The sequence below is a fragment of the Typopeltis vanoorti genome, chromosome 20, assembly GCF_054136105.1.
Source record: "Typopeltis vanoorti isolate ZY-2024b chromosome 20, IOZ_Tvanoo_1.0, whole genome shotgun sequence".
Lineage (NCBI taxonomy): Eukaryota > Metazoa > Arthropoda > Arachnida > Uropygi > Thelyphonidae > Typopeltis > Typopeltis vanoorti.
In genome coordinates, this window is record NC_143568.1 from 81,421,535 (window position 1) to 81,441,290 (window position 19,756).

The window sequence follows — 19,756 nt, forward strand, 5'->3', positions numbered from 1 at the left end:
GGTCTCTAGCTGTTAATTAAGGCATAATATCTCACATAGGTTTTGGAATGAAGATATGGCTTGCTACAAATTCACTTGGGACCTGTAAAGGGAAAAATTTAACAGTAAACTAGAATGGGAAGACTAAAATCCCATGCCTCGCAGTAAAGTTCTATCCCTAGCCCATCAGGTCCTGAGGATGTTCTTGTCTAGCATTCTTTATAGGTGTGGTAACTTCAGCTGCTGTAATGGGTCTGTCAAACTCATCTTGGTTGTGAAGAGGAAAGGCATTGGCGTTCCAAGAGTTATAGTCCCAGTACTATTGTCTTCAAACAGATTTTTATAGTCTTTCTGAAAGGATTCAAGGATGTTTTGTGTAGTCCACATACCTTCATCACCAACCTGAAGTTGGGTGATTGATAGTTCTTTCTTTGCAGAATTAACTGTCTACTGAAGAATGCAGCTGAAGGATATCTGCTAAGTGCTGCTGTATTCTAATTTTAAAATTTCTTTCTGCCTTTCCATTTCTATCTCTTATGTTGATGTTTCTATACTATTGTGTTGGTTTGCTATGCTGGCTTCTTTCTTTATACAGATCTTTCAACTTTTTTATTTTGAGAAATGAAATGTTTCTTTCCTCATTCAATCATTCTATTTTACTGCTGTTTTGAATTTTGACCATGTATCTGAGTTCCAAACAGTAGAATTCAAGTAGAAACTGGATTATTATCTGACATGTTGATGTCACGGTGTTTTATCTGAATTCATCTGTTTATAAGGATGGAAGAGTTATAATTCAATCAAGATACTGGTTCCCATATTTTGATTGAATTACAGGCAGCCCACGGTTTACGACGGTTCAATTTACGGCAGATGGCTACGCGTGCTTTCTTACTGTAGTGTGGTCTCTGACTGAGAAACGATGCTAGCAGGCACTCTAGTGTTTGAGTGTTTACCGAGCTACTACGACGTATATGTATCAAACCTAGTTTTACTGTTGAATCTACCTAACTGTTCTATTTAATTTTTTTTACATACATACATATTTATATTGATAAAGTACGTAATTACATACCATGTCTGATAAAAGAAGTGCAGAAAAGTTAACAGAACTTGGTGTTAAGAAGGCACGGAAATCAATCACACTTGAAAAGAAGTGGAGGTGATTCGAAGAATGGAAGATGGGCAGACACGTGCTAATGTCTGTAGAAGTATGAATTTACCTCCATCGACTGTTACTACAATTATGAAAAATGCAGATAGAATAAAACAGTCTGCGCAACAATCTACGGCAGTACTAAATGCAAAACATGTTAAGTTATAGCAGGGGTAAACTTCATGAAAAAATGGAAAAATTATTATCATTATGGGTGGATGACTCGAATCAGAAAAACATTCCTCTGATGCAGGCTGTTATAACTGAGAAAACAAAAACAATTTTTGAGGATCTTAAAAAGACAGATGGAGGCAAAGAAATATTTTTAGGAAGCAAAGGTTGGTTCATGAGATTTAAGTCTCAAAGTAAGTGCCATAGTATCAAATTAAGTGGTGAGGCGGCAAGTGCAGATGTTGCGGCAGCGGCTGCTTTTCCTAAAGAATTTCAAGACTGTGTAGAACAAGGAAGTTATCCTCCTGATCTCATTTTTAATGTTGATGAGACTGGGCTCTACTGGAAAAAATTGCCATCACGCATCTTCATTTCCTGTGAAGAACATTTCGCTCCAGGTTTTAAAGATAGACTTATGCTTTTGTTGGGTGCAAATGTCTCCGAAACTTTGAAGCTTAAACCAATGTTGGTGTAACATTCACAGACACCACGTGCCTTCAAGGGTCTAAAAGCCATGCTGTCAGTCTATTGGAAATGGAACAAGACAGCTTGGGTTACACAAGACGTTTTTATAGATTGGTACACAAATTATTTTTGCCCTACCGTGCTTCGCTTCTGTAAAGAAAATGATTTGCTTGCCAGCCAAGACATTGCTTCTCTTGGATAATGCCCCTGGACATCCTCAAAACCTTGCTGAAGTAAGAACACCATTGGATGTCAAGGTTGTTTATATGCCCCCAAACACATCGCTTTTGCAACCAATGGATCAGGGGATTATATCAATCTTCAAAGCCTATTACCTCCGTAAAAAATTTATGGCAATGGTAAGAGTCTTGGACACTTCAGGAAAAACTATTAAAGACTATTGGCGGTCATTCGATATTTTGAAAGGCATTAACAACATCAAGGCAGCTTGGAACGAAGTGTCAGCAAAGTGTTTAAAAGGAGCATGGCAAAAACTTCTTCCAGCATTTATTGCACGACATTGAGGAATTAGAGCAAGAGGAGAATGTTATTGAAGACTTTTCCAAGCTTGGGCGAGAGGTGGGATTGAATGATATTGCAGCTGAAGATGTGACAGAAGTCTTAGAGAGCCATGATAAACCACTTTCCAATGAAGACTTAAAAGAATTAGCCGAACAATTAAGTCAATATCGAAAGGAGGAGAAAGAGAACAAAGAAGGTCCTCTGAGAGATATAAAAACAGCCGATTTACAGAATATCCTTACAAGCATAGAGACATTGACTCTGCAATATGGACCATGATTGGGAATGGAGTACAAATGTAAAAAAGGAGTGTAATGCATCTATTCGACCTTACACTGAACTCCTTAAAGAAAGAAAATCTAGGCAGTTAACACTGGATACTTTTTTCAAAAAAAATGCAGGTGATCCGAAATCAGGAACTTCAACATAGAAATATGTAATATCTTTTTGAAGTTTCATATTTTTTGTATATAATTTTGTTCATCATCATCAACATCATCATCAAATTCCTGACATGTACCCTCAAGGGGTGTACAGGATATGGTACTACATGAAAAATTTACATCATTACTAACTTCTTATCTACAATTTTCTGCCAAATCAGTCTGTTACTTGTCAAGACTCCAATATTATCATTATCAGATTTTATATTTCTATCGTCTAAGGCACACTGTACCTTATCAATCCACCTATATCTTGGACTTCCTCTGGGTCGTTTTCCTGCCAACCTGGCAGAGAACATTTGTTTTGCTAATCTTTCCTTGCCCATTCTGTTCAAGTGACCATATCACCAGAGATTAGCTCTGCTAACGCATTCCTGGATGCTGACAATGCAAAGTTCTTTCCTAATATCCTTGTTTTTAATATGATATTGCCATTGATGCCATCTGTTCACGTCTCTAATCTTTCTCAGGACTCTCATATCTGTGGTTTCTAGTCTTTGGTCAAGTGTTTTACTTCTGAACCAGTTCTTAGATCCATAAGTTAACACTGGTTTGAACACTGTCTTGTATACAGCTAATTTAGTGTTCTGACTAATTTCTCTCTTATTCCATAAGAATTTATTCAGTTGACTTCCCACCATACCAGCTTTGTCGATTCTGTTGTCTATTTCCATATTTAATTTACCATCTTCACTAAAAATCGTGCCTAAGGAGCTGAAATGTTTTACTTGTTCCACAGGTTCCCCATTCAAAACACAGTTGATATTTTCAAAGATTCTACCTATTTTCATTGTCTTTGTCTTTTTATTGCTGACCTTCATACCATATCTATTACAACAGCAATTGAATTTAGTCAGAGAATCTTGCAGACTTGTAGCGGATTTATTTAGAAGTGTAACATCATCCGCATAAAGCAAAGAGCTGACATTAACATCTCCAATTTTGATATCAGGTTAAATACCACTTTCCTTCATAATGTGATCCATATAGATAATGAATAACAGAGGGGATAATGTACATCCTTGTCTCACACCAGCATTAGCATTAAACCATCTTCCTGTACTTCCTTCAATTCTAACTACTGACTTGCAACTCAAATAAAGACTAAGTATTGCTTGATATAATGCCCCATTGACACCTAAGTGTAGCGTATTGAATAGCTTCTCTCTTGGCACCTTGTCATATGCCTTTTCCAGATCGACAAAACTTAAATACAGATCTTTGTTATATTCTTTCGACTAATTGTTGTAAAGTGAAGATCTGATCCTGACAGCCTCTATGTGGCCTGAATCCAGCTTGTTCTTTCACAATTCTTCTCAACCGTTTCTCAAGTATACTGGCATAAATCTTGCCCGGAACACTCAGTAGGGAAATACCTCTGTAATTCTCACATTCAATTTTATTTCCCTTTTTATATATGAGTACTATTAGAGCTCTACTCCAATCATCAGGAATTCGTCCCTCTGTCCAGGCCTTCTGAACTATGCAGTGCAGCACTGTAAGACTTCAGCATTTCTGGTCGAATATCATCTACTCCTGCTGCCTTTCCACATTTCAAGCCTTTGATGGTACAGCATGACATAATAAAAATGATGGTATAATTTTGTTTTTGTTATTAATAATTTTATTTTAACAAATATATATGTATGTATTATCAAAGCCTTAAATATAATAATGTTACACATACTTCATGTGCATATTTTGTGACTGCGTGGAACATAACTTTGTATCTCAAATTGAGTTAGTTTTATGCCAATTCGGTTTATGCCTGTGTTTTCAGAAACAGAAGTGAGGCGAAACCGAGGACTGCCTGTACTTTGATTCATGTAAGTATAAGCCTGGAGATGAAGGTTGTGAATGCTCACGTCTTCTAGTCGAGCGCTATCAAGACATTTTTAACTGTACATATCCTACATTTCCACTTCTAGGGTATCCTATTTTGTCTAATGTAGGGTTTTCAATACAATTACAATCTCCAGCTGCTATGATGTAGTGGGCACAGTATAACTATGGCTACAATACCTAGAAGAATTTTCTTCTAATTGTTCCACTGGATGGAGCCTAAACATTTATAAACTTTATAACACATCATATTTCTAGTCTATTGCCAAGTTTCATCCTTTTGCATTCCTTTGGATATTACAGAATGATCCAAGGAGGGGATGGGGACAAGAATAAGAATCTTGATTCCAGTCCTTTGCAGAAGTATGTTTCTTGGAGAAACAAAAACCTGATATTATGGCATAGCATAAGTTTCTTTATAGCCGCTTGTTTAAATGGCATGTGGAATCCTCGTACATTTGAGGCAATGCAGAATGGATCTGGATATGATTATTGAGGTGTAACTGGTAAGTCTTTAACTCCCAGATTTTGAATGAACTTCAGATTGATGATGTTGTGAATCTGTGAATAAGCAATGTGAATGTAGCCTGCTTCTTTTCCAGTTTTATACAGTTGCTTGCCTTTATTTCAATTTCATGGCTAATGTTCTTGATTTGGAAGATAGTTATTTTCTTTTCATGTACATGGTAATCATACTGAGAACACTTTGCATCCATGAACTTTATTTCTTCTCCTTTTACATTTTGTTTATTTAGTTTGCCTTTTAATTTTTTTTTGTTTATCCTCATTTTTTGATGAATTCTTTCTGATCAATCAAGTTTTTTTAGTTGTTTTACTTGCCTTTCTGTTTCCTCTTTTTTGATTTTTTAAAAATCTGTTCAGTTGTTATACTAGATTCATTATTATTAATGAATATAGTATAACAAGATTCATCATTTTTAATTTCAACTAATTAATGTTCCATCTGTATTTGACAGGGAAAGTGGCTCCTGCTGTTCTGGAATTTTTGGGCTAATTTCTGGGATGATGCACATTTTATGATTTTACCAAATACAGGAATACCTTGTACAGTGTGGTTAATTGGTTCCAAGAAGCATCCGCACTATGCAAAACCGCGTTGTTCAAGGTCTATTTATAAAGGTTTTCAATTTAATTTATTTATTTATTACAAAAATTTAGGATAATAAAAATGTTTAAAAATGAAAAAAAAAAAAGTTATTTTTATTAACTAAATAACAAATAAAATCCTTTTAAACTGATATAAAAGTTGTAGAAAACAAAACAAATATTGCTTCAATTTTAGCATACAGTAATTTACTTTTTACTAAAGTAGTCTTTTAGTGTTCGTTGAACCATCCTTGTCTTCTTTGTCTCTTCAAGTACTAGATCTCTGTAGCATTTGATGGCATTATTGAGACTTTGTCTCACTTTGATGCTTCTTTCCAAATTCGGGTCGGCATTTATGAGAAAGTCGGAAGCTTCATCGATTTTTCTCACAAAAGTTGAAAGGTCAGCAAAGGAAAATTCTTCAACCATGACATCAGTGGGGTCATCTTCATCTTCTTCTGCTTCATAGACTCGTTGTTGTTCCAGCTCCAAAAGGGTTTCATCATCCAGATCATTTGAATGAGAATCAATACATTCGTTCACATTATTACAATCTAAACTTGTAAAACCAAGATCTTTGCCCATCTGCACAATTTACGTTGAGATTTCCTCTTTCTGTGTTGCAAAGGCAACAAAGTTCTTTGAACATTGCGGCAAGATATTATGCCATACGGCTCTCATGTTGCTTTGAGTCACCTCTTGCCAAGATTCATAAATATTTTCTGTTAAATTTCTTCCAAAATTCACTCAAAGTTCAAGAATCTTCTTCAGCTGCAGCTTTAATAGCTTGAGCAAAAGTTCGTCTTAAATAGTAAGCCTCGAAAGTGGAGATAACGCCTTGATCCATCGGCTGCAGAATTGATGTTGTGTTTGGAGGGAAAAAATGAATCTTGACATTTTCATCTAAGTTAGTCAATAGGGTTGGATGGCCTGGCGCAGTGTCTAATAAAAGCAAAATTTTGAAAGGAATATAATTTTTTTACAATAGCTTTTAACTTCAAGGCAAAAACAAGTTTTAAACCAGTCTTCGAAAATTGAACGAGTCACCCACGCTTTTTTATTCGAACGCCAACGAACAGGTAAATTGTTCTTTGTAAAGCCCTTAAGAGTGCTTGGGTTTTCTGCTCTGTACACTAACAGTGGCTTCAATTTTAAATCACTTGATGCATTACCTTCTAGTAAAAGTGTCAATCGGGCTTTTGACACTTTATACCCAACTTGTGTTTTTTCCTTCTCTGCTAGAAATGTGCGTGATGGCATTCTTTTCCAGAACAAGCCAGTCTCGGCAGCATTAAAAATTTGATCATCTGTGTAGCCTTCCTTCTCAATAAGCTCCTTCAATTCATTGGGAAATAATTCTGCAGTTTTAGTGTCAGCACTTGTGCTTTCACCTTGGATTCTTACGTTACGGAGTCCCATACTGAAATTGTAGAATCACCCGTGACTTGCTATGAAAGTTTCACTGGTTGTGCTTCCTTCATTTTCACTTTTATTTTGTCATATAGACTTGTTGCTTTTACCTGGATTATCATTCGACTCAAAGGAATCTTTTTCTGATTACAATCTTCAATCGAGATCATTAGACGGCGTTCCATATTTTCCATTGTAGAAGATTGATCACTTTTGACATATAAGAAGCAGTGCTCATTCCATGTTGTTTAATCTTTTCTTTGCTCTGAATAATTGTTCGTACAGATGACTCATTCATTGAATTCTCACATGCTATTTTATGTACTATAAATATATTTATTTTATGATTATTAGATTATAGTTATATAACTATAATTAGCCTTTATTCAATAAAAACTACCAGAATCGAAAAAGTTGGCTGTTTTATACCGCCTTTTTCACTTTAAGGAATTTCTAAAATTAAAAACTAAAACAGCAAAACACTAGAAAACTATATTGAACTGCATTACTGAACTGAGGCATAAAAATTTTATGAAAAACTATACTGAAAGAAAAGGAAAATATGGAATACAAAGAAACACACCTGCTTCTACTGCGGCTCCTGTCTCGATGACGAGGACTGACGGATCTTCTCTTAAGACGTCGTTCCCTAATAAAAAAATAGTAATAACAAAAATAAAAATAAATAAAAAGTAAGTAAACATGCAGCTTTGGAGCTGCATTCTCTCCAAGTAAACATTGGAGAGAATGAGAAAAGTGATAGAAAGATAATCAAGGATACGAGACTACAATCAAAATTTTAGTATATTTGACATCATCACCTTATATGTACCTCAAGGCGTGTTCAGGTTACTATGACAGAACTATATGAAGTTTACTTAGTTCTTTTGCTGTTTTGTGGTCTCTTTAAATATTTTATTATCATAAACTGAATATATACATAAATGATATAGGAAATGACTTGAAGGGAAATATTCAGTTATTTGCTGATGATGCAAAGTTGGGTAGAACAATAAAAAATCAAACTGATGTTGAGAGTTTGTAGGATGATTTAAATAAGCTGGCAAAAGGTAATGGATGTCATTTCAATGCGGAAAAGTGAAGTTATGCATTTTGGGAGTAAAAGATTACCAGGTATGTACTACATTGATGGAACGATACTCAGCTTGTGCTCTTAGAGAATACAGAGACAAATGTAAGAAAGCTAAACACTGTGTAAAACTAGCTAAACAAAAGTCATGGGAAGACTTTGGTAAGAACATAGAAAATAAATATCAAGAAGGGTGGCAAGATATTCTGGAGGATACAGTCAAGAATACATAATCTTAATCTCCTATCAATAATTTTCATTAAATTAGTTTACTTGTCAGCACTCTAATATTGTTGTATCTAGCATTTTGTTCTTCTAAGGCACTTCTGACTGAATCAATCCACCTAGACCATGGTCTGGTCTCGTCTCCTCCTCCTGCCATCTTAGCATCAAACACCTGTTTTGCTAACCATTCCTCTCCTATTCTGTTTAAGTGATCATACCACCTTATATTAGCCCTACTCACACATTCTTGAACACAATGTCATGTTCCTTCTTAATGTCTTCATTTTTAATATGATTTTGCCATTGATGCCATCTGTTCACTCTCCTAATTTTTCTAAGAACTCTCATGTCATCTGCTGTCTCTAATCTTTGATCAAGTACTTTATTTCTAACCCAACTCTCAGGTCCATAACTTAAAACTGTTTAGAACACGGTCTTGCATACAGCATTATAAATTTCTTCAGATGGCTCCTCACTATACAGGACATTGTGTCCATTAAAATCACACATAAGAAGTATGGGCTGAGAAATTTGCAATATAGATTATCAAGAATGAAGTAATTTAACTCAAAACTTGGTGGTAAATAAACAGAACATATTGTAATAAGGAATCCCACTGAATGGCAAATGGTTCTCAACTAGGACAGTGACTCCTCTATAAACAGGTCAATCTCTGGTTCTCTCCTGCAGAAATTGACTAGCAGCACTAATTCATCTTAAGAAAATTATTAAGTGTTTTGAACTTCATTTACTGTATCACAGCTTCTTCGCTTTATTTTTAGAATAGTTTATTTTTGATATCACAAGAGTCACTGTAGTTTTAGTTCTAGTGACATGTGGTAGATCCCAGTTTTTAAAAAGTATTATAGCTTCCATTTTGACGATGGAATATCAAAATATTCACTCCTTTCCTTGCAATATTGTCATGCTTAATTAAACCAGCTAAAATACTGGCTCTTCTATAAGCTCATTTGTTCTTAAACATTGTATTACACACATAAAAGTTTCCTTTATTTTAAGTACAGATGTTAGACATTCTGTATGACATTATGTTCAGAACGCTGAACATAATGTCACACTATCTGGGAAAGTGTAAATCCTTCATATGGAGTGCACGCACGCATACAGTAAATTTTTACACATGTGCAGGCATTATGTAAGTAGGATGTAACAAAGTTTGCCTTCGAATTCTATAATCTAAAATATGTAATCCAGAACTCTCAGAACTTTTCTTTTCTGTTATGACTACTGATATATAAAAGCTTCTGATCTTTCTTATTAAGCCATGAAAAGAGCCTATGGTTAGGAAGAAAGAAATGATAAAAGATATTCTTGTATTAGTTAGGATATTAATATGTTTGCTTGTCAACTAATAGCATCTTTTGACTAAACAAAATGATTACTACTCAATCTGACCAAGGAAGTAATCATTGCTATAGCTGTAACAGAATAAATATCTTAAGCATGAATTACAGTGTACTCACATCCTATCTCACAACACTTCGCTTTATGATGATAAGCTTACATGATGCTTTTTAATTATGCCCAGTGGCATTACTACAATTCTGCATTTGCTTATACGATGGTTTTAGCACCTAACGCTCCAGTGAATCAGTCAATATGAAGTTTTTATGAACTATTTGTTTATTACAGAATTGCCTGCTGCATCTCTGTTTTGGTGTTCTGCTGTGAAATTCTAAACTGTTCACAACTATATATTATTTTATTGTTAATAATGACAGATAAATTCAAAGTAAGGGTGCTATTGTTTCTTGTGAAAAGAAGACACATAAACCTATTACATTACATACCAAGATTAAAATTATTAAATTTGGTGATGATAGTGTATCAAAAACTGAGATAGGCCATAGGTTATTTTGCATTACTGTTGTTACAGTTATTAAAAACCATGATAAAGTTCTTGAAGTGAAAAGTGCTACACTAGTTAATACCAAAGTTATCCATAAACATGACAATCTTATTGCTGAAACAGAAAAACTTCCAAATGGTAGACTAATGATCAAACTGATTGTTGTTTCCTTAAGCTAAGCTATTCAGAATAACTTTAATTTTGAGAAATTATTACTATTACTATTATTACGGGCAACTCCAGGGAGTCATTAGACTCATCGAGGGAGGCCCCAATCATATTCATCACAACTATCTGACATTCATACAGTATCTATCATACCTCGCCTTAAACTCATTCACTGTCACAGCATCCACTACAGACTCAGGGAGCGCATTCCACTCATTCACTACTCTAAAAGTAAAGAACCCAGCTCTAACACCTTTACTAACCACACTTTTGCCCAGTTTCCATGGATGTCCCCTAGTCCTCCCACAACCAGCCCTGTTCTCAAAAATATCTTCTGAATTAATTTTATAGAAACCCTTCAGTAATTTGAATGTCTCAATCATATCTCCCCTCCTCCGCCTATCAACCAATTTTTGCAACCCACAAATCCTCAACCTGTTCTCATACGGTTCATTCCACAGACCTGCTATCATCTTGGTCACTCGCCTCTGGATCCTCTCCACCTCCTCCCCATCAAGAAGAAACCTAGGTGACCAAATCTGAGCACAGTAGTCTAGATGGGGTCTTATCAAGGCTCGATAGAGAGGAACAATAACCTGCTTGTCTCTGCTTGTCAACGTATTTTTCAGCAACCAAGTGATTTGATGAGCTGTTTTGGTCACTTTTGCAATGTGTCCCCTAAATTTCAATTCCTTATCCACCAACACTCCTAAATCTCGTGCCTCATCAATTTCCTGGAGCAGGGTTCCACCAATGCAGTAAACTGCCGCCAATCTTTTCACCCCAAAATGCATAACCTTACATTTTGCCACATTAAACTGACATCCATTCTCCTTAGCCCAGACCTCCAATCTATCCAAATCATCCTGCAAAATTTTGACGTCATCTGCATTCACTATTGCCCTACCCAACTTCGCATCATCCGCAAACAAATGAACTGTTCCTCTCAGATCATTTCCTATATCATTTATGAACAAATTAAACAGCAGTGGTCCAAGAACAGATCCTTGTGGCACACCACTAGTCACAGGCCGTCTTGTGGACTCTACTCCCGAGTAAACCACTCTCTGATATCTCTCCGTCAACCACCCTCCTATCCATCTCACCAACCCTATGTCCATTCCCATATGCTGCAATTTACTGATTAGAATTCCATGTGGAATCCTGTCAAAGGCCTTGGCAAGGTCCAGTAGAATCACCGTAAACCCATTACCCTTATCCAGTTCAGCCGTCACTGTGTTATAATACGTGAGCAAGTTACTGAGGCATGACCTACCCTTCACAAAACCATGCTGTCCCCGATACAGTATCCCATTTTCTTCTATCCAATCTTGTATTTTCCTCTTGACTATTTTCTCTAAGACCTTGACAATGATTCCTGATATGCTAATCGGTCGGTAATTTACAACAGCAGTCTTGGAACCACCTTTATGCAGTGGAACTATTTTCCCCTCTTTCCACCCGATCGGGACTAACCCAGACCCGAGACTCAAATTAAACAAAATGGTCAAGGGTACTGACAATTCTTTAGCTGCTTCTCGTACAACACGAGCTGGTATACCATCCAATCCCACAGATGTATTGACATTGAGGTTATGCAATAGACTACTCACCTCCACTTCATTAACCACAATTCCCGTATAATCTACTGGTTGATTCGTTTCTGCAATGTCACCACCTGGATGATATACTTTTGCAAAGTGCTCACTCAGTAACTCAACTATCTCAACTGATTCAGTTACCTCCCTACCATCAGCATTCTTTAAAATCAATCTGCCATGTACATTTTTCCTTTTACTTGCTACATATCTAAAAAACTGTTTAGGATTCTATTTAGCCTGCATGGCCAATGTTCTTTCGTAATCCTTTTTTGCTTTTCTTACCACACTCATCACCATTCTGGCCTGCACTTTATACCGTTCATGTGCCTGCTGGTCACCCTTCTCCTTAAATTCCCTCCATAGTTGTTTCTTTTTTTGCAACTCAAGCTTAATGGTGTTATTCATCCATTTAACCTCTACTTGATTTATTATTCGGACTCTAGGTATACAGCCAGGCATTGCCTCATATAAACACTTCCTAACTGCCTCCCATGCACTATCAACATCTAGCAGTTGCAGTTTTACATGCCATGGCACTGAACCAATCAAACTCCTAAGCTTGTCATACTTACCAGACCGATAATTCCACATGTACCCTGTCTTAATTGAAAATTCTACACCTTTAGCCACCTCCCAAGTTAAGACCCTATGATCACTCTCACCGATTGGTGGCAATGTGGTCATATTTGTTACAGCCAAATCCTCAGATGTAATTACTAGGTCAAGCACTCTCTGACCCCTAGTATTTTCCATTACATGCTGTCGCAGATAGTTATCCCTTAATAACCGCATAAAATCCAGTTCCTTCCTCCCGTGTGTCCTCTCCTCACTCCAATCAATGCGACCATTGTTGAAATCTCCCATAATAATCACCCTCCTTCCACCCATTTCTTCTATTTGCTTGTGCATACTGTCACCACCATCTTTTCCATCACCTGGTCTATAGCAGCACCCAATTGTATATTTAGTTCTGCTAGCCACAATCTCACACCAAATGGCTTCAAATGTGCTCTTTTCTCTATCCTGCAATTCAACTTCTATTCTCCTTGGCTGGAGCTCATCAGCTATCATCAACAATACTCCTCCCCCCATTTTATTCTCTCTGTCATTCCTGAACACACTATACCCATCACATTCAATCCCACTAGTTATATCATCTACAGTCAGCCATGTTTCACTAATACCTATAACCTGTGGTCTGGAAGTGCCAACCATGGCCAAAAACTCTTCCTTCTTGTTCCTAATACTCCTAGTATTAGTGTACATGAATTTAAGACCCCCATTAGCCCCAACCCTACCTTGATGCCTTATATTAACTATCCCACTCTGATTTGTTGTCCTTATTTGCTCTGGCATATTATATTCATTCTTATATTCAACTGCCTCCATAAGGACTGTATCTCTACCCTCCTCCCCCTAACAAATCTAGTTTCCCTGAATTTGCACATCCACTACATTCAGCAACACTTTCTCAAGCCTTCTTACACCGTAACCATTCAAATGCAAGCCATCCATCTTATATAGATCCTTTCGCCCATCAAACTCACTCCACACATCCACAAATTCCACACCACTCGTCATACATAACCCACGCATAAAGTCATTTGCAATTATAGCCCTCCTTTTAAACATTTCACTGTCATACCGTGGCAAAAGACTAATCATTCTAACTCTCTCACTCTTTTCTTTTGCTACCTCAAACAATTCATTCAGGTCTTCTATCATTTCCATTTTATCTCCTTTCAAATCATTCGTACCTGCCACAACAATCATTTCTTTCACCCTTTCCTTTTGCTCTCTAATAGACGCAGTTACGTCCTTTATGGTCGCACCAGGTTGGTATGATTTTGTCAAATCCTCTACTAACACACCTCGTACTAACGAGTCTCCATACAGCACTCTATCCTTCATTTTGTTCATGTTCACATTCATACGTCTATTTTTCCTGTCATACCTTTTATTATTGGTTGGTTCATTCAGTCTACTTTTGTTCATTCACTCTAGCTGCTGTTTTGCTCTTTCTATCGCACTATTCAACAACGCGATCTCACTCAATGCATCTATCTCATCTTTTTTGTTTTCTGAGAAACCATTTATACTGTCATTCACACTTTCTACATTCACACTCTCACAATTTTCATGTACAACCTTGCCGTTTCTTGTCATATCCCTATTTCCTTCATTTTGAAGGTTGACAAAAATATCACACTCACGATCCGAAATACACTTCAATTCCGCATTCTCCCTACATTTTCTACACACACACATTCAATCCTTTATCATCATCTAACCACACTCCGACAGCACTCTGCAAAGCGTACATTTCACAGCTAGTACACTGACTCATTTCTTTTATGCTACCGTTCTTTGATAACGATGGCGAACCTTCATTACTGGCCGCCATTTTCCTACGCACTGGTGCCATATTTTTCTGTAACGTGTTTTGTCAAATTAAACGTTATAACACACCAAAAATAGACGCACTAAAATACGCAAGGCAAACAAAACAAAACTACACAATATTAAGTAATTTGTATCGATAACTGAAAATGATACTTATCTTATCTGGAGCTTGCACGAACACTACTCATTACGAATTCATCTAGCGCCGACTTCCGACATAGATTATGTTTTAAAACACTTTAGTACATTAACCACATTAATAAAGCTCTAATAATATACCAAAATTAAACACACTTAAGTCCATTAAATTGAATCCAAAACACCAATAAATCAACAAAAAACACAAATCTCTCAGGAGCTCTCCGATAGCACGACCGTTCACCAGCTAGCCTCGACACCTTAATCCAATAAATAAATAAATATGTGAAATGTTTAGTTATATGATGCAACTAAATGCTTCATTTATGTCAGCAGTTACACACATGACAGCTTAAAAATGTTAACACAATTCTGCAAATGCATGCAGTGGTTTTCTTTTCTTTTTTGATTCTGCTGCTTTTTTTTTTATTAAAAAATAAATCAAATTTACTTAGCTCATTAAAATATTAATTGCTCACTGAATGAGTAAGCTTTTCTTTATGGCAATCCTTTTTATTGTGCAAGCTGATTAATCAGCAATCATCCTTGTCAGTCCAGATTCACAATAACTGTACTTCAAGTAAGTAAAAAAATAATATAATCAGACTGTAACAAATATTTTTCTGTATGTACTAACTGATGCTATAACTCAAATAACCAACAATTTAGCCTTCAATGCTTAGCAGAGATGGTGGTTCCACTGAATAATGCCTTGATCATATCACACCTAGACTACTTTGTTCAGATCTCGTCATTAGGAATGTAACAAAAAAGGATTCAGATCCACAAAACATTCGCTGAGATGATACACTGAAATCATGTTTAGAAGATAAAAGATGAAGGACTGAAATGTTTATACTGTTAAGTGATATTTATCAGATGGACATGGAAAAGATTTTTCAAATGGGAAAGCATTCCTGGAAATTGCACTAAGGAGTGCAATTTTTTTTTTTTTTTTTTTTTTTTTTTTAAATGTGGAACAGAATGCACTGCCAAAACATGTTGCAAATGCCAGAGTACAAATGAGTTCAAGGTTCAACATAACAGATATGTTGCAGCTCTGTGTTCATTGTAAAAAGTTTCTTCTAAAAAAATAGTAGTGAAAAGTGAACTAAACTGAAATACCAGAAGCTGGGAGGAGGGAATACTACTTTGACACAATAATGCATCATTTCAGTACTGTCAACAATTTGTAATGACTAGGATTTTTTTTTTTTTTTTGGTTAGTTGTGTTTTTTTAGATACAGCCATGTTATGCACCCAACAGAAGTTTTACAAGTTTGTAAAAAATCAATGAAACATAGGTTAATCGTGAATATACACAGGACATCTGGCAACCCTATTAACAACAAGGTTATCCCCATAAAGGACAGAACTCATCAGGGAGATTTGCTCTACATAATATCAGCCATTTAAATAAATTATTTAAACTTAATACTTAAAGTAGCAGTAACAACTTTCAGGGATGACTCATCTAACTCACTCAATGTATATCATACATTACCTGAAACTTATTCACTAATGTGCTTACTGCTATCCTTGGCAACACTTTCTACTTGTTCACCACTCATATCAGAAAACATACTCCTCCTTTCTTTGTTGACTAAAATCCACATTTCCTAAATGACTTCTGATTCTTTTCTCTACTACATCTTGACAAATCTAGCAAAGAACTATCTCTATCATAATTCTCATCTAATTATGATCACAGCAGGTGATAACTAAGCAAATGAAATGAATGCAAAAATATGGTTAAAAAAAAAAAATCAGGACAATAAAGACAAAAGCATCAGTGATGCAATGCAGCTATCTAAAAAGTGCACTGACCCAACAAATAAAATTCATTTGCTAACTAAACTTAGCAAACGAGTTACATTTTTCCTTCTTTCTTCCTGTATTCATTCCATCTGAATAATGTTTGCAAATGTTTCCAGTAAATATGTGAAGGAAAACAAAATTAAAGCTTTACGAGTGGAGGGATAAAAAGTACACAGGAGAGAGGATGCAGATTGTAGTAAAAAAATTGATTTCCATATCAATAATTATGTTGATATCTACGTTGACGGAAGTTTGCTACTCAAATACACATCCTTTTGCATATGCTGTTTACACACACGCAACATGCATGCACTGCCAATTTTTTTTAATGCCATAAGAGATTTGTTTAAATTTGTATAAACCTTACAAAATTATCCTTTTGACCGAAACTTGCTTTACAACACTAAACATGCTATTAGCTTTTACACTTGATCAATGGGCATGAATACATTTTTGGCAGGTTTGAAATAGGTCACATCACTGGCTCTGTTTTCAATGGATTTTTAAGGTAACATTATTTAAACATATAATGGCATCTCTAAAAACAGACATCAGCACATTTATTTTCAAACCAAAATGCTACTATGCCAAAAAAACAAAATAGTATTACATTTAACATAAAAATCTTAAAAAACATCAGTCTTCAATGCCTATGAACCTACTGCAGTGTAGTTTATTATTATTATTGCATGGAAGTCTCCACAAAGTCAAAAGACTAACTGCAGAAAACTCACACTATCCACTAATATCTACTGTACTATCTCCTTGAATGCATTCATTGACAAAGCACTCAAGACAGACTGGCAACCCAGTTCCATTCATCCATCCACCATGCTTCAAGCAAAAAAAAACTAGTTCTAGTTTTCAAACCCTTGCTAACCAAGGTTTTGAAATATTTCTCCTGCATCAATCTTATAAAACACTGTAGACTTTTTAACATTTCTATCATATCCCTAACCTTTTCCAACTTCTGCAATCCACAAATCTTCAATTTTTTCTGATAGGAACCATAATCATAGACCACTTACAATCCTGGTCAGTCATATCTCATCCTCTCCATCACTTCCTCATCCCAAAGAAATCCAGGTGAACAGATCTGTGCACGGTAATCCAGATGTATTTTGAAGCAGGTAGTGCTTCAGAATATATTGTCTTGAATATCTGTTCTCTCATTTTATTTTATTAAAGTGATTTCCTTCAAACCTCACACCAAATGAAAATACCATCATAGGTCTTAAGGAACTAATGCCCTCCAGGCAATACTGCAAGTACTCTGAGTGATACCATTCTTAAATCTCGAAAAGCACAAGTCTCAAACAATACCTCATTATTCTTGAGGAGGCCTTCTCTAGTAAAACTAAACAGGAAAGGAAGCTCAAAGTGATTCACAAACAGGGAACAAAATGATGATGTACATACTGATGAAAATACCAGCAAATTTTGTAATCTTACTGCATCAACAGTTCATAATGCAACTGAGGCAGAAAACAAAAATATAATGATGTCAATCAGAAACAGATGCGACACTAAGGACATCCTTAGGAAACTCATAGAAACATGTAACTTCAACCTCAGAAAAACTGTGTGCTGATCTGGATCCACAAACATATACAGAGAAAAGGAATGAATTTCCCATACTAAGTGATCTGTGATATGGCAACAAGCAAATCTCATTTCGTAGTGGCCTGCAAATAGTAAGTTTGCAAGCACTTCATCCCTATCACATGTATGAGCCCCTCTGGATCTTACTTTCACCCAGTGGGAACAAGGTCAAGACTATCAGCAACTGGAGAGAAAACATCAAAGTGGTGAAGAAGTGTAAACACAAACTATATAAAAAAAATGCTGGTGCCAAAATCAAGTTCTGCTAATAGCCACTGTGAATATCAGAACTCAAACACTGCATAGGGGCTTGAGATGAGTGCATTCCTCCCACCTAAAGAAAATCACTAACATCCATGACTGTGGCAGGATTTCAATTTGCAGCTTGTTGGTTACAGAGCAGATATGCAGACTACTTGGCCAACCAGCCAGAATATAAACTTAATGCATGCATAAACATAACTATTACACAACCTAATTTTGCACTGACAAACAGCTGAATATTCACCTTCAAATCGTTTCCTCCATTTCCAACAGCTATTCTTGTATCCTTATCACCAGTTTCCTACTCCATTTTCTCTCATTTGTGCAAGAGCTCCATATAGTATCTTGTCTTTGCACAATCTAGCAGCAGCACCATGTGGCCTTTATCAAACTCAACTGTCACTATTACAAAAATAAAAAATCGATTACTAGGATATCACTTATCCTTCACAAAGTCATGACTCTTCTCCCATAGAATATAATATTTTTATCCACTTATTCTTGAGGGCTTTGATTTGCATACACCGCTTCCAAATGCAAACCATTCCAATCATGTAATGCTCTATGAGGGAAAAAAAAAAAAATCTACTTCTCACCCATTTCTTGGCTTCATTCATTCTCAACTTTCACGAATGCCTTCTCCTCACCCTCTATAAAATAAAAATCCTATCTACTGGTATTCTGTATGAACCTTTGTGGGTTCCCCTCTTTCTCTTGTTTACTAGAGTCTGCAGTCGACAAATTTTCAATCTGTTCTCATAATCTATACTCCACAGAGCTCATATCACCTTTAACACTCTTCTTTGCACCCACAGTCTACTGTATCTGCATCACTTTTGGAAGCCAGGAGACCAGATCTACACAAAAAAGTGCAGGCAAGGTCATACTAAGGACCTTGTAAGGTGGCAAAATGAATTAATTCCTTATCTTTACATATCAATGACTGTTTCGGCATGCTGCTGAACTTCAACTTCCTATCTGCTAAAACTCCAAGATCCCTAGCCTGATCAGTTTCTTTCAGTAAAATCTCACCAGTACAGCACTGGATATCTCACTGCACAAAAAGTGCAGAACTCTATGTTTACTAACATTGAACTGACAGCCATTTTCACATACCCACAATTCCAACTTATTCAATTCATTCTGCAAGTACTGCATGTCAATCACATTACTGATTACTCAGCCTATCTTTGCATCAAAAAATGATCTGAAGGGTACACCACTGGTCATAATCTTTTACATTTTAATTGCATTCCTGGGAGGGTCAAACTAAAGAATAGAAGAAGCCGCTCAGATTACTGATAAGACTTTTTTTTGTTGTTATTTGTATATTCACATTCCCATACGCCACATTTTGATATCTGTCAGTCAGCATTCCTCTTATCCAAGGTAAAAGTTTAAAATCCAATCCCATACTCTCCAACTTATTTAACAGTTTTTCATGCTGTAGCCTATCAAAAGCCTTAACAAAGTTCAAAAGTA

The 19,756-nt window shown here is 36.0% G+C and overlaps 1 protein-coding gene across 3 annotated transcripts in view; it reads right to left on the reverse strand.

Moving 5' to 3' along the window:
• The window catches only part of LOC150095597 (uncharacterized), a 215,988-nt gene that overhangs the window by 67,075 nt on the left and 129,157 nt on the right, over positions 1-19,756 (reverse strand). For all 3 annotated transcript variants that reach the window (XM_090410058.1, XM_090410056.1, XM_090410057.1), the window contains exon 9: positions 7,679-7,744. In XM_090410058.1, coding sequence (XP_090266184.1) covers positions 7,679-7,744 — 66 coding nt within the window. The remainder of the gene's footprint in view (positions 1-7,678; positions 7,745-19,756) is intronic.